Raw genomic sequence first — 15,747 nt, forward strand, 5'->3', positions numbered from 1 at the left:
ATGTCCAGGTTCTGGCCACCTCCGCCTTCTCCCACCTTGGGAGTAAACCTCTCAGAGGCTCGAGAGAAGAAGGTGTGTTCTGACCAGAGCCCGCTTCACCTGGAATCAGGGCTCAGAGGCCGAAGCCGGCCTTCCCCAGCCTGTGCAGGGGGCAGTCAGAGAAGCCGGAGGAGAACAGAAGCGGGAAACGCTGCTCCCAGGCAGCTCCATCAGCCTGGGTCTGCTCCCACCGCGGAGCCCAGGAGACCACGGCTCATCCTGGGGTGGGGTGGTGGGGGGAACGTCATCGAAGGAGGCCTAGTCCTGGCAGGCTGACCGGGGGGTCCACACGCTGTCCTCAGACCCCGTTTCAACTACGCATCCACTTTCCTGTTAAAATTTCACTGAGAAACCAAATGCATATTTGAGCTTTTTCTCCTGAATAAAAGTCCTTCTGGACCCACTTGAAACGTGTTTATCCTGCCTTGTTCTCACAGGTGCTGATGGCAGCAAATAGTTCAATTAAAAAAAAATGTGTATGGGGTATGTGTGCAGGGATTAAAAACAGGTTGGACCATCATCAAAGAATGTACAAATAATAAATACTGGAGAGGGTGTGTTTGGAGAAAAGTACACTGTTGGTGGCAATGCAAACTGGCGCAACCGTTGTGGAGAACAGTGTTGAGGTTCCTTAAAAAACGAAATACAGAGTGCCCGTATGATCTCGCAGTCCCGCTCCTGGGCAGAGTTCCAGAGAAAACCCTAACTTGAAAAGGTGCGTGCGCCCCCAGTGTTCACCACAGCGCCGCCTATAAGAGCCGAGACATTGGAGCAATGGCCGTCAGCAGACAAAGGCGCTACTCATCCACGCGGGAAGGCGACTAGCGCTGTTTGCAGTAACACAGGTAGGCCTAGAGACTGTCATGCCAGTGAAATAAGCCAGAAAAAGACAGACAGATACCACAGAATGTCACTTCCACGTGGAATCTAAATAAGATAGTGCGAAGAAACTTATTTACAAAACAGAAGCAGCCTCAGATGTAGAAAACAGACTTAGGGTTATGGTCGGGGGCGGGGGGCGGTAAACTGGGGGTTGAGATTGACAGGCACATCTACTGCATATAAAATGGACGACGGATAAGAGCGTACTGTTCAGCTCAGGGAACGCTACGCAATATCCTGCAACGGCCTACATGGGAAAGAATCTGAAAATGAATGGGTATGTATGTATGTGTATATGTAACTAAATCACTTCGCTGTACCCCTGACACTAACACAACACTGTAAGTCAACTAGACTCTAATTTTAAAAAGAAAACCAGATTGGAGACAAACTCTGAAGCCTTTCCGTGGGAGGAGGGACGTGGGTCATAGAGAGTCCCTAGGAGACTGGTACATCCTGGAATGCTCCCAAGCCAGCAACCCCAAGGAGACGGGTCCCAGCCCTGAGGATGGAAGCCAGGGGCGGGTCTTGGTCCCTGGAGGAGGAGGCAGGAGTCCTCAGCTCTGGGGAGCTGTGAGCTCTGCAGACCCTGCAGGAGCCGAGGCCAGCAGGACGCTGTGTGTGTGCCCCACGCCACTGCCGTGAACGAACCCAGTGCCCGGTTCCTGAGATGAGAGCCCTCATCTGGACTGAGGATCCAGTACACAGGGCCAGAACTAGCCACGAACTCAGCTGTGTGAACTACAGCACGCCAAAGCCTAGGGAACCTTGGAGTGGGCTACCCTAGACTGACCTTTCAGACACGCTGAGTCCCATGTCTTCCGTGGGAGGTAACACGCTGACTTCGTCAGAGCACGAGCTGGTCCAGGAGTAAGACAATTCCAGACATAGAGGAGGTCATGAGCATAATTACAGTCTCATGATGTCAGAGCTCAGCTGATACAGAATCTGCCTGCAACGCAGGAGATCCCGGTCTGATTCCTGGGTGGGGAAGATCCCCTGGAGAAGGGAAAGGCTACCCACTCCAGTCCTGTGGCCTGGAGAAGTGGACTGTATAGTCCCTGGGGTCGCAGAGAGTCTGACATGACTGAGCGACTTTCACTTTCAGCCCTGGTCACGCACAGTCCTGGCCATAAAGGAAGCTTCTCCTTCCCAAACCTTGATGATATCCCAGAGCACACGGGTTCTGGGGATGGGAATCAGCCAGACAGCACTTCGGTCATCGCCAGAATCATGGCTCCTGGGATGCCCCTGTGGGCCCACTGCTTCTCCTGAAAGACGGGCCTCTGCACAAGCGTTCCTAGGAGGGGCTGGTCCCCAGGGCCCATCAGACTGCCAGTTCTCACGCTGCCTTCCTCCCAGAGTAGACCCTTAGAGAAGAACTGGGAGTTAGTTTCCCAGCACCCTCCCTCCTCCCCGCCCCCCCCCCCCCACAGTTTTTTCAGCACTTTCACTGCTTAAAGGACAAACTTCCCCGGGGCAGCTTCCATGGGAGCAGGATACCACTAAAGTATTAAACCGTCTAATTAACACCGTGCCCTTCATTCGCCAATGAACAGAGAGGGAAGGTGTGGGGGCGGGGAGAGGGACCTTCTCAGGTGACCCTGATTCAGATGCAGCGCACAGATTCCACCCAAGTGGAAAGTCCGGTTCTGTAAGAAACACAGGTCAGTGGACCTGACCGACGGGCCTGCTTATAGCATGTATGTGCACAAGATACCGGTCATAAAGCTACATTTCTACAGAAAGGCCTTGAAACTTCAATTTGAAAAGTTAAATCCCAAAATATTTTCCCCACCTTTCTTGGGAATTACTGGAGATTTCCTTTACAGAGCCTTTATTTTCATGGGCCTCTTATGAAAATGTGGCTTCCTTTTCTTTCTTATTAGTAATAGCATTACCTTCAGTCACACTGTCCGTATATTTTAAAATGCCATCTTGGTGTGAATATAGAAGATGGTATCATCACCCACAGAAGATATTTCACACGGCTTAGCACAGCGATTTTCAAGTTGAGAAGTTAGTTGTTTGTTTAAACTTAAAAAAAAAGTTTCCATTTTTATGGGAACAAGCAGTAGCTGGAGGTTCCAGCATAACTTTTCTAGATGGTGAAGCCAGTTTATGGGGACAAGTCAACCTCAACCGTTTGTCTTAGAGATGTTACGCCTGGAGGACATCGTACCCACGCCTGGACATCGTTTATCCCCCTTTCCTGATGCTTAGTCTATAGATTTCAGTTATGGTTTATAGCTTTTAGAAACACAGAGTGCCTCTCACATTAAACAAATCACCTATGTATGACTCGCCCCACTGTTTAAGGCTATTGGATTTGTTACAATATTGCTTCTCATTTATGCATTGGTTTACTGGCTACGAAGCATGTAATTTTAACTCCCCAACCAGGGACTGAACCCCAACCTCTGTGTTGAAGGTGAAGGCTTAACCACTGCACCACCAGGGAAGCCCCTGATTTATCCTATTGTTTAAGTCTGCCAACTTAAGAGTTCCTTGTTACACTGGAAACTAATATTGTAAGTCAACTCCACTTCAATAATAACTTTTTAAAGAGTTCCTATGCACTGCATACATTCATGCTCTTGTCAGGAGAAGTTGGCATTGTTTAGACGCAGAACAATTTTTCATTATTCTTAAACAGAACCCATGCGCCATTTTTGGTGTTAATTGTAAGGAAGTCTATTTTATCATTAAATACTTCAGTTTCCTGAAGGCAAAGGCCACTTCCAAACACCTCTTGGGCCCAGCCTCCCTAGAATGTGTTCATGGTTCATAAACGCTGGTGGAAGGGGACAGACTGGAAATGAAAATTCTACCATGCCCCAGGCTCCCCCTGGTGGGTCAGACAGTAAAGAATCCGCCTGCTATGCAGGCAGGACAGGACGTCCGCTCACCGATCCTAGCAGCTCTGGACCCAGCGCCTCACGGAGGATGGGTCCTGGGTGCCGGCGTGCTCAGGGGCCACCCTCCAGGCGTGGGTGCGATGTCCAGGCGTGGGTGTGATGTCCAGGCGTGGGTGCGATGTCCAGGCGTGGCTGCGATGGCCCCTGAGCCGGCTGGATGTAAACACTGGGCACCAAGTGGGAACAGAATGCTGCGTCGTCAGGCCCTGATCCGGGGGTGGGTTTGGGGTCTTCCTTCGGCAGCTGCAGAGCCCAGCTGAGAGGGGCAGGAACAGAGGCTGGTGTGTGGCCCTGGTGATGCGGCCTGCTCTCCTCACAAACCCTGGGGGCCCGGTCAGTGTTTGGGCCCCAGGCTTCCCTCCCTCCAGACCACGAAGGCCGAGAGCTCAGGGCCCGGTCAGGGTGTGGGTCCCAGGCTTTCCTCCCTGCAGACCACGCAGGCCGAGGGCTCAGGGCCTGGTCAGAGTGTGGGTCCCAGGCTTTCCTCCCTGCAGACCACGCAGGCCGAGGGCTCAGGGCCTGGTCAGGGTGTGGACCCCAGGCTTTCCTCCCTGCAGACCATGCAGGCCCAGGGCTCAGGGCCCAGTCAGGGTGTGGGCCCCCGGCTTCCTTCACCTGAGCTCTGGAGGGCTTCTTTCCCTGCAGGAGACCATGAAGGCCGAGGCCAAGTCGTCCCGTCGACGAAACTCCTGAGGACTCGGAGAAGGGGTGGTGGGCTCCTCTGGTGGGCCCCTGAGGTCTCCTGGGTATTACTCTAGTGGGACCACAACAAGCATTATTTCTTCATAAAACGTCTGCATTTCCCAAGTGAACCTTTTTTATCCACTGAAGCCATAGCAAACGCTGGGTGGACGCACCCTCCAGGAAGGCTGAACGCTGCCCCAGAGTCTCGCCCCGTCTTCTGGGGCTTGTGGGCCAGCAGGACTGTGGACTCTAGCCCTCAAGCCAAGAGAGCCGTCTCGAAGCCGGGGCCTTGCACAGAAACTTTGTACTCAGCCCCTTCAGGTTCAGGCCTGTTATCGCCTCACTGATTAATGCGGAATGTTTCCCCATCACCTACCTCTTTACGGGCCCGGTTATAACCACTCAGGACCAATAAACTGCTTCGCATAACTATATAAAAGCTGCACAACCCAGCAGCCAAAGACGTCGGCTGAGTGGTGTCAGGCAAAAGGGAATCACCGCAGCTTTTCTAGTTAGCAAATCAAGAATAAAATCATTCATTGCATGGAGCCTAGAAGGCATCTTTCTTTTGCGGTTTGTCGTGTTCACTTGTTAATTATTCATTGCTATCCTCCAGCCACCCACCTGGTGAATTTTCTAAAAACCAAGAGTAATTAAGTCCTTCGGCTGACTGCCTTGAGTCACAACAGACGAAGGGCAGGTCTGGGAGGATGTCAGGGACGTGCCCTCTCGGGGAGGCCGCCAGGCTGGAGTGAAGGCGTCTGGACCTGAATCGTCTGAGTTGGATCAACAGGTGCAGATGTCCCGTTCAGTTCGAGATCGTCGCATGAGCTTCTAGAGTTCCAAGCTGGGTGTCGGGGCTGAGAAAGGAGGTGATGGTTCCAATGAGAGGCGGTTGCTAAGGGCCCGTGAACAGCAAGGAAAATGCAGGGGGCACCTATCTGATGACAATGATTGTCCTTTTCCAAATGAGAAAATGCGTTTCTCCAAACTCTGTCTTTTCCACGTTCAGCTTCCTTTTGATCATTTCTCACTGGGCTCAGTTTTCTCCATGACTTGAATTCTCCAGGGGACCCTGGGCCTCCTCAGACATGGGAAGGCTTCGGGATGGCTCAGTGAGTGCCTCCTGGTCACTGCCCACATGCAAAGTGACTCAAACGGGTGTCCGCGTGCCAGGGCAGGGCTGATCCAGGACTGCCTTCTGCCCAGCTCCACGCCAAACCCTCTGAGGCTTTCTCCCATCAGGTACGTGGACCTCACAAGCGCCCACTGTTTACAGCATCTGCTAAACTCACCCTCAAGCTCACAAATCTGTTCTCTGCGACCGGACAGTCTTACCCTACATTCTCCCCTCTGAGAGGATCAGGAGGAAGCTGGATGCATTATGATGCTTAAAATCTAGAATTTTCATGGAGTCCAAGGAAACTCTGAATCCATAACAAACTATTCACTATTTTGTTACACCCCAGTTCCATCCCCAAGACCCTTGCCCCAGGCGGTCAATAGAAAAGCAACCCCATCTACCAAGCCTGAGGGAGGCAGGAAGGGAAAGCAGCATGATTATGGGAATGTGGAAGTCTTTCCTGGACCCCAAAGAACATCCCAACCAGTAACCACACCACTGACACTTTGCCAGTTAAAATGCGTGGGAAATTGAAACTTGGATACTGCCTGGTTCATTGGAAGGATGGTAAGCATTTATTGAGAATGGACTGTTATTAATTACCGTCATCACTTAAGTACTGTTGAAGAACTCACATGAACAAGACACTTTTGTGAGAAAAACTTCAGAGAATCACATGTAAGTAAGCACATAAAATCCCCCTATGGTTTTGGGAGCTGTCGCGCTCGGAGGAAGTGATGGCGATGTGATGGCAATGTGTCCCCTGGGGGTCCACGCTGGTGGCGGTTTGTTTCTTGGTCTGGGTGCTGGTTACATCGGTGTGTTCAGTTTGTGAAAATTCACCAAACTATATACATATAATTGTACCTTTTCTGTCTTTATGTTGCAGTTCAATAAAAAGTTCTAAAAACTTAGCATCTATGTCAGTTGAAGAAAATTGGGAATTCCTTATCACTCTCTCGCCTTTTAGCAGAAAAACATCCTCAACCATAAGTTATGAAACCAGGTTATAGCACCGTTTCTTCAATTAACCAGCTGTGTGATCCAGGACTAATCACTACTAACCTTGCTGTCTAGTCTTGCTTTTCTCATCAATTTCATAGGAGGAATTTTATCTAGACTCATCTAAAGTCCTGTCCTTCTCAACCCCCAAATATTTCAACCTTATGGTCCTCCCACCCCCAAGCCCTCCACTGTCTTTTGTCTGTGGAAAAACTTTAGCCAAGAATAAGATTAATCAGAGAAGTGAGAAAATGCAGAAGCAAAGAAGAGCAGTCTCATGAGACTAGATAGGAGTTCAGTCATTGTTGTTTAGCCGATAACTTGTGTCTGACTCTGCCTGCCAGGCTCCTCTGTCCACGGAATTCCCCAGGCAAGAATACTGGAGTGGGCTGTTATGTCCTTCTCCAGGGGATCTTCCCATCCCATGGATAGAACCCACGTCTTATGCTTGGCAGGGAGATTCTTTACCACTGAGCCGTTAGGGAAGCCCTGAACTGAAGGTTAATTGTTCTTAAAACAGTCAAGATGCTGCTGCTCAGACCACCAGTGACGGCCAGAGCTGACTGTGCTGTTCTGATGTAGCCCCTCCTTCCATCTACACACCCTGAAACTCCGCCTTAGAAGCTCTCGCCCACTGACCATCAGTGGCAAGACGGTCAGGGGTGTTAGGGGTGGGAGCTGGCTTTTGGGCAAGAGTCACACTCCTCCCTGGTTTCCAGCATCCAGAATAAAGCAAACTTTCCTTTTCACCAAGCTTGCTTGTTTTCTTACTTTTGACCCGTGAGCAGCTGGACCCCAGTTTTGGTGACAAGGCCATGCTGGAGCCGTGGCCTCTTCTCAGGAGAAAACTTCTGGGCGGGGCTGGAGACCCCACCGTCTACACTTCTCTTCTCTTTGAGCCACTGGGCTCCCATCTTCATCTCCAAAGTCCCCCCCAGTCTCTGCGATCACGAACACCAGCAGCCTCATTGCCGCCAAGTCAGCGGCCGCCTCGCCCTGGTCCCACCAGTGCCTGGTCTCCCTCTGGACCCTGCAGCCCCGCTCAGCCAGCCTCCCCAGTCACTCCCCCAGCTCCTCGTCCTCACCCTGACCTTTAAACCTCGGAAAATGCCAGTGTTGAGACCTCAGATCTTTGCCTTCCTCCAGCTGCTCACTCGAAAGCCAGATAGAACCTGGGTCTCCTGCACTGCAAGGAGATTCTTTACTGTCTGAGCCACAGGGGAAGCCTGCTTGCGGCTTTTTTGTTTTATTTTTTGTAAGGAAATGAGGGAGCAGAGGTGACGGAGCGCTGCATGAGAGTCGGAGGGATGTTCTGACAGAAATAACACGCGGATCCTGGAGCCAGAGGGAGGTGGGCGTCACCAGCATCAGGAGCATCCCTCGGGGAGCTCAGGTACCGGTCCGCGCCCGCCCCGCCCGCCAGGGGGCGCCGCGCAGCCGCTCGGCCTCCGCGGTCCAGGTGATGGGGGCGCGCTGGTCCCCGGGCCGGACTGACAAAGGCGACAGACAGGCGCCTCCCTCCTGCCCGCCTCCCCGGGCCGGGGCGTTGAGCCCCGGCGGGCGGGGAAGACGGAGAACAGGCGACCTGCTGACTGCTGCCCCAGGCTCCTCCCTCTGCGGGATCTGCCCCCGTCCCTGTGCTGCCGGAGAGGGGACAGACAGACGGAGAGGGGACAGACAGACTGGGGAAACGGGTGGGAGGAAGCGCTGGGCCCTGTGGGGAAGGGTCTCTGCCTGGGGGGAGCAAGGCAGCTTTGAAAGAGCGCCCCTGAGAAAAGGCATCTGAGGTGAATTTTGAGCACAGGGGGAGGAAAGGAATTTTGATAAAGCCAGCGATCACTGCTGAGGCACAGAGATTATGATATTTATATGCAATATGTTTATAAATTTATGTTGTACTGGGGGAACTTTATATTGTATTTTGGGGAGAGAAGGGGTGAGGGCAAGGATGAGTCGGGACTGCCTCACCGGGGGTCCAGCATGCCCGGCTAAGGTGTTGAAAACAGTGGCCAGAGCTGGCCGGTTGTGAGTAGAGGAAGCAGCGTGTGAGTCTGACTCTCTGAAGGACGGTCGTCACGTCAGGAGTCTCAGGAGGCCACAGAGAGCGCGGGGCTGGAAGACGTCCCGGGAGCAAGGCCAACGGGGCCGGTGCCTGTTGGAAGCAGCGGCCGGGAGTGGGTTAGGCTGGGGCAGCCAGCGGGTGTGTGGAGGCAAGGGTTGCTCCCCATGGGAGGTGATGCTGGAGACAGAGGCCTGTCCAGGGGCGGGTGAGTGACAGCCGAGAGCTGGGCCGGAGTCCTGGGCGGCCACAGGCGCTGTCTGCAGGCGTCGGAGGGCAGAGGCCTGCCGGGGAGGCCAGGCCCCTGGAGGGGGTACCGGAGGCTGAGGGGTGGTGGTGCGGGGGGTATGGGACAGGGAAAGGGTCCGCGGACCCGCGGAGGGCTTGGCTGAGCCGCCACCAGGAAGTGTGAGGACAGTGGAGGCCGAGGCGTCTCCCCCGGGGGCTCTGGGCCGAGCGGTGCAGACAGCGGCTGGCGCTTCGCTCGGCTGTTTGGCCACGTGTCAGTGGAGCTGGTACCATTTCCATGTCGCTTCATGGCGCCCGGGGCGGTGGGACTCCATGACGTCACTTGTCGTGAGCTGCAGGGACAACGGTAACGAATGACGCTTACTCCCAGAAGTTCTTTTCAAAAATGTACTTCGTATGCGGTTAGCCAGCTAAGCGAGCGAGCTGCTGCAAGAGCAGCGACGTGACATGACTTCAAAACCGGTGCGCGACTCCAGCCAGCTACACATTCCATCGCTGGGGAGCTTTCCAAAATGCGGATGACCAGGCTCCTCCTCAGGCCGAGCCCCTGGGTCAGAGGTCAGGAAAGATAAACCCAGAGCCCCCCAGCCCTGAGGATGGGATGAGGAAGCCTTGTAGCTGGTCACGGACCCAGCGCGGCAGTGGTGACGGCCCTGTGGAGGGCCCACCATGTCCCCGGGACTAGGGGCTACCCTGCGGCCCACAAGGCTCTCGCCAATAGCTGGGTCATCCCCACGCTTGGCCAGAAGTCTGGAGGCGGTGGACGCAGCACCACCCGAGAACGTGTCCTGCCTGTTCCATTTGCAAACCTCGCCTCCCTGCAGACGGACGGACGGAGACCTGCCTGTGAGCTGAGAGGAAGCCACGAGGCAGACTTTGCAGGTAGATGAATGCGTCAGACTGTTAGTCCTGGTATTTGAGAGAGAAAACCAGGAAGCCTGGGCGCCAGGAGCTGGAAGGGAGGCGATTAAAGGGGCAGGGAGATGAGAAATGAGCACAGATTATGGGGCGGCGGGAGGCCGGGAAGGGTTGTGCAGCTAGGGGTGGAGATTCTGAGAGCCTGTTTGGCGGAGGCTGGAGGGGGAGTTCAGAGATGTGGAGAAGCGTGACCTGGGCCTCGAAGGGTCTCAGGAGGAAAAAAAAAATCTCCGTTTCTGATCTGGGCGTGAAACTAGAAACGGCTGCCAAACCGCTGTTTGCTGCTTAGCCCTCTCATTCCGTGTGCCTCATTTTTTCACCCTGTGTGACTAGGAAAGCAGTCAGCACGCCTCACTCACCAGCTGCATAAACCCGGTTGGAGCCAGGGTGAGGGAGAGGGTCTCCCAAGGCCTGATGCTTCGACTAGAGTAGAAGTTTCCAGGCTCCTGGAGGGTGTGGTGTGAAGTGATGGGCCTTTCTCACTGAAGGCCGCCCTCCTGGCTTCCCGGGGCCCCCGGCCTGTCCACAGAACGACCGCCCGGTGGGACCCCTGAGCCGTCACTATCGCCACGACCAACCCGCAGAAAACACCCGGCCGTCGGTCAGGGTGGTGTCCATGGGGTCGTCTGTGCTCCTCACCTGTGACCCGCGCGGGTGCTCGTTTAGATCTCAGGACCTAGAGAGTTGTTCTCTTTTAAAGCACTGGCGAGCTCCCTTCCATCACAGAGTGACCGTCAGGCTGTCTGTGTTCTTTCTTCTTAGCTGGGCCGCCAGTAAGCTCAGGACTTGCTTCAGACAATGCTAGTGACTCCGGCAGCCGCGAGCCTAGATTACTGCCACGCACACTTTCTCTTTATTCTTACGTGCTTTTAACTTCATTTCTGCGCTTAGCATTTTTCTTTAGACACACATTTAACTTTGGGGAAATGTTTACCAGTACACTGTGACGTGCATTCATGCACTATTTTTGAACATCTTTCCCTCGTGAGCGGCTCTGAGCAAGCAGGCAAGCAGTGCCTTTCTTCCTGAGCCCTGGGAGGCGGACAAGAGACGTACAGTTGTTGGATGCAGGCTCATCGAGGCTCATAATAGCCCTGCTGGGAGTTAGAGATGGACAAAGCCGCTGCATTTAGGCTTGTCTGAGGCGCTCATTCTCACCTCACTGTGTACAGAGCTCTGTGTGCGCTCAGTCACGCGAATTGTGTCCACTCCCTGCGGCCCAGGGCCTGCAGCCCGCCACGCTCCTCTGTCCGCGGGATCCTCCAGGCTAGAATGCCGGACTGGGACTGGCCAGTGGCTCCTGCATCTCCTGCACCGGCAGGCGGGTTCTCCGCCGCTGAGCCACTTGGGAAGTCCGGACAGTGCTTATAGTGTTTTATAAAAAAATTCGAAGCCTTATATGTGTGTATATATTTCTCTTTTTCAGATTCTTTCCTTATAGGTTATTATGAAATACCGAGTATATTTCCCTGTGCTATACAGTAGGGCCTTGCTGTCCATCTCCTCTCTATGTAACCGTGTGTACGTGTTGTTCTCAACCTCCTAATTTATCTCTCCTCTGCTTTTCCCCTTTGAATAATGTCTTGTCTCAATGATTCCTTATGGAGGAGGAACTTTCCCATTTTGCAAATGGAGTACTACGCTCAAGATTAAGTCCCTTACTTTCTGCTACAACTCAGCCTTCCCAGAGCAACACTGATGAGACCCAGGGACCCCCCAGCTCACCCCCCGCCCCAGCCCGGGGCCCAGGAGGAAGCGAGAGCCCTGATAGTTCTGTCTCCGTGCCCCCATCAAGGTGCCCGAATGCACACCCAGGTTAAAGGGCGCAGGCCAAGTTCAGAGGATGAGCAGGAAAGAAAAGGCCTGAGTGCCACGGGCCACCTTCCGGGAGCAGCCGGCTGGCAGGCGGGAGTGTGCCGTCCAGTGGGAGCCTTCGGTGGCCCCAGCAGCCACTCTCCAGATGGCTGCCTGACCCGAAGCCCTCCTGTCGCCCGAGGGGCTGGGGCTCCTGCACATTTTCCATCGAGCAGCAACAGCTGCAAACAGCAAGGAGCTCAGCCTTCCGCCAGAGCCTGTGGTGCCTTGGCCTCCTACCCCGGACCTCACGGAGATGCTGGGCCCTACCGTGGCATCTCAGCCTGGAGTCTGGAGAAGGGGCAGCTGTGGGCCTGATGTTCCTGGCCGGGCCCCTCTGCCCCCATTCGTGCATTTCTGAGAGTCTGCTGGGTCTCTGCGGGCAGAGTGTCCCCAGTTCCAGCATCCGGGCTCAGGAGGACCAAGCACTGCCAGCCACAGTACTGAGCAGGGGCCGCACACAAAAAGTATCCGGAAGTGTATGTCACACGGCAAGAGCACAGCCTGGACAAGCCCGAGGGGTCTGTGTTGAGGGCAGGAGGGTGCTCAAGGTCGAGGAGGCCCGTGAGCAAAGCTGTAGAGGCCACAGTGCCCTTGAGAGGGGCCGGGAGGCCCCCTGGAAGGTGGAAGGCCCTGGGCTGGGCTGCAGGACACACCTCAGAACCTTGGCCTTGGCAGGGTCACAGGGTCTGGCAGACAGGTTGGCTTCAGGGCTGGAGGAGGGTAGCCGGGTGTGCTGCTACGGGACGTGTGGAAAGAAGCCTGGAGAAGAGCAGGGACCGAGGCGGGGAGGAGGAGGTGAGGTGGGGTGAACGGAGAAGAGAGGGGACACGGGGAGCCCTGTCCATGAGGTTCCGGGGTGGGGTGTCTCAGAAAGACAGCTGGGCTCAGAGAAGGGCCGTGCCTGCATTACCGGGCGTCAGACAAGGAGGAAGGAGCAGGCTGATGGACGTACCTGCCAGAGAGGCGGGCAGAGGGCAGGAGACCGTGGGCCCGCGTCTGGGTTCATGTGTTATCAGCCCCACGTGTCAAGTCCCATTGGAAGTAACTTGCATCTCTTGTCGTTAATGGCCTCCAACAAGCTAGTGTGATGACGTGTGTGTGTGATCCAGGTGAGTGGAGTGAAGTATTTGGACAAGAGTTAGGTGCATAATATAACTGGATTTATTCAGAAACTCATACCCCAAGGCTTCACGACACAGAGAGCCTAGTGTGGCTTTGTCCCTCGCTGACTCTAGGAGGCAGTCACTGACTTGCCCGGACGTCAGTTTGCCCATCTGCAAAGTGCTGGCGTGGGGCTGCGTCTTTTCAGCAACTTTCTAGCTCTTAACAGCCACCCCCAAACAAGCCTAGGCTGTTGACCCATGACTCTAGGCAAGTCCCTAGTGGCTGGTGGTACCCTGAGTTCATTTCTTTTGTATCTGAAATGAACTGATTCCGCCGCGTACACTCTGCACCTCCATGATGAGATGGCGGACTGAAGATCCTGATAAAATAGAGACATCGCCACATAACAGTGAAGCGGCCGTGAAGTCAGCGGCAGCCTCCGCGGGTCTTGGGGTCCGGCCCGGGCCCACCCACCGCGGCCCTCGCGTCACAGCTTCGTCTGCGTCACCCCCTCCTCGGCAGGTTTTGTCCGCTCTGCGGCCTTCGTGGACTCCATGCACTCGACGGCCCCGTAGGCGGCCATGGCTGCGCTCAAGACGCCCAGGAGGACGTAGAGCTTGACGCTGACGCACAGGAACGTGCTGTATCCGAAGGCGATGACGAAGCCCAGGGCCTCCCAGAGGCGGTAGTTGGCGAAGGCGGCCTCCTTGTTCTTCTCAAAGAGAACCCCGAAGAGAGCTGCAGGGAGAGGCGGAGACGTGGCTGTGAGGGCGCACACAGCCCTCCCGACTCCTGCAGAAAGCGCTGCCGCCTCCCCGAGGCCCAGGTAACCACCCCAGGACCTCCCTGCCTGGAAACCAGAAGGGTTTCACGCTGTGGACGATAACCAGTCCGGTGAGCGGGCCTCTTGCAGCGAAGGAAGCACCATCGCGTAGACGAGAAACAGAGCGGATGAGAGTGACCGCCGGAGGGGCCGTGAGCCAACCCCATACCTCGCGGGTCAGGAAAGCAAGGCTGGGAGACGGGACCTGAACAGATGAGGGCGAGGGGCCCCCTCTGCAGGGTCCACAGGGGGGCCGGCCGTGTGCTGTCCCCCTGGTCAACATGACGAGAAAGCCCCTGCACTCTGGGGTCTTCCTCCCCGAAACCATAGCTCCAGCCCAGTTATGAGAAGACATCAGATGAGCCTGAATTACAGGGATTGTGCACACAACCCCTGACCAGTATTCTCCAAGAGGGTCACGGTCACCAAAGCAGAGCAGAAAGAGAAGCTGGCACAGACCAGCAAAGCAGCGGCCTGCCTGGGGAGCACACAGAGAAAGGGGGAAAGCTGGAAAAATGGAATAAGATCTGAAGTTCCGTTATTTCCCAAAGTTAATTCCTCAGTTTTGACAAGTGTACCACAGGCTTGTAAGATGTTCGAACTGAGGAGACAGAGTGGACAGTATGTGGGAATTCTGCACTCTATTTGCAACTCTGCCGTCGATCTAAGAACATTATAAAAAAAAAAAAGAAGAAAAGCCTGCTTGCAGTCCGACCTGGCCACAGCACCAGGTGAAAGAGACAGGATGCAGACTCCCGACCTCCGATGCCAGGATGAGGTCAAGTCTTGTTTGGTTGGAAACGACAGGATGCATGAGCCGGGCACAGAGGAAAGGACGGGTCTTCTGAATTTATCAGCCTGGAAGCAGCCCCTTTGGTGGCTGATGAGGCAAAAGGGTATTTCAAGGCCAGACACGCCGAGTTGTCTCAGATTCAGGCATTGTTGTGTGAGTGTTGCCATGGTAACAGTACTGTCAGGGCGGCTAAGCAGAGAGCAGCTGAAATGAACGGCTCCAGAGGCGGGAGGGCTCTCTGGAGCCCAGTGGGAACCTGGAGCAGGGGGAGGCGGGATTCTGCCCCAAGAAGGAAGGGCTGGGATGGTCCCGCCCAGATGTATCAATCAGCTTTTGCATTGAGAAGTGGTGACTGCGAAGGAGGGTTACACTGTACTCAATTGTATTCCGTCTCATTAACTAGGAATGCACGTGACTCACCTCTTCTCTTAACAGAGAGAAACATCCAGGGAGAATAGCATTAGAAATCCATCTTGCTATTGAGACAGCAGAAGTGAGAGAGCTGGTCTTGGTAGGTGGCAAAAGCTACACAAAATGTGCAGTTTTTGAAAACACAGACATGGTATGGATGGACCACACCGCAGGGAGGGGAGCCCGCAGGGAGCTCTGTTATTAAAACAGCCCTCCTGGTCAAGATGGTTGAGAAAGTCACAAACCATAGATGGGAAGAACAGTTTCCCGCCAAGAACTGATTTTTTACTCAAAAAAACTTAATTTGAACAAAAAGACAGAAATAATTCATTTTAAATTGGTATTCTTATTCAAGAAGGACTTAACCCAAGTCATTCACTGGACTTCATGTAGCTGCTCACCTTGACAAAGGCTCAGCCTGATAGTCTCTCATGTCCATGGAAAGGAAGGAAGAGTTGGAGCAATTATTCCCGTGTCTCAGGGATAGAGAAGAACCAAACAGGTTTACTGTGAGCCTTCCGAACACCTGGGAATTGTATGCACACGGCTGTGCATCCCAGGTCCTGACCTGACTTCTAAGTGTTCAGTTCAATTCAGTTCCGTTCAGTCACTCAGTCGTGTCCGATTCTTTGCAACCCCATGGACTGCAGCACGCCAGGCCTCCCTGTCCATCACCAACTCCCGGAGTCCACCCAAACTCATGCCCATTGAGTCGGTGATGCCATCCAACCATCTCATCCTCTGCCGTCCCCTTCTCCTCCTGCCCTCAATCTTTCCCAGCATCGGGGTCTTTTCCAATGAGTCAGCTCTTTGCATCAGGTGGCCAAAGTACTGGAGTTTCAGCTTCAACATCAGTCCTTCCAATGAACACCCAGGACTGATCTC

The 15,747-nt window shown here is 54.3% G+C and overlaps 1 protein-coding gene across 9 annotated transcripts in view; it reads right to left on the minus strand.

Annotated features, from left to right (window-relative positions):
* Positions 1-1,835: 1,835 nt before the first annotated feature.
* The window catches only part of UNC93A (unc-93 homolog A), a 44,856-nt gene continuing 30,944 nt past the window's right edge, over positions 1,836-15,747 (minus strand). For 5 of the 9 annotated variants that reach the window (XM_042253718.2, XM_042253720.2, XM_042253716.2 and 2 more), the window contains one exon: positions 1,836-9,288. In XM_042253718.2, coding sequence (XP_042109652.1) covers positions 8,736-9,288 — 553 coding nt within the window. In that variant the 3' untranslated portion in view covers positions 1,836-8,735. Of the gene's footprint in view, positions 9,289-12,869; positions 13,574-15,747 lie in introns of those variants that run through there. The other 4 variants (XM_027972664.2, XM_004011453.4, XM_042253721.2 and 1 more) reach the window with 3 other exon arrangements.

This window comes from Ovis aries, chromosome 8 (genome assembly GCF_016772045.2).
Source record: "Ovis aries strain OAR_USU_Benz2616 breed Rambouillet chromosome 8, ARS-UI_Ramb_v3.0, whole genome shotgun sequence".
NCBI lineage: Eukaryota > Metazoa > Chordata > Mammalia > Artiodactyla > Bovidae > Ovis > Ovis aries.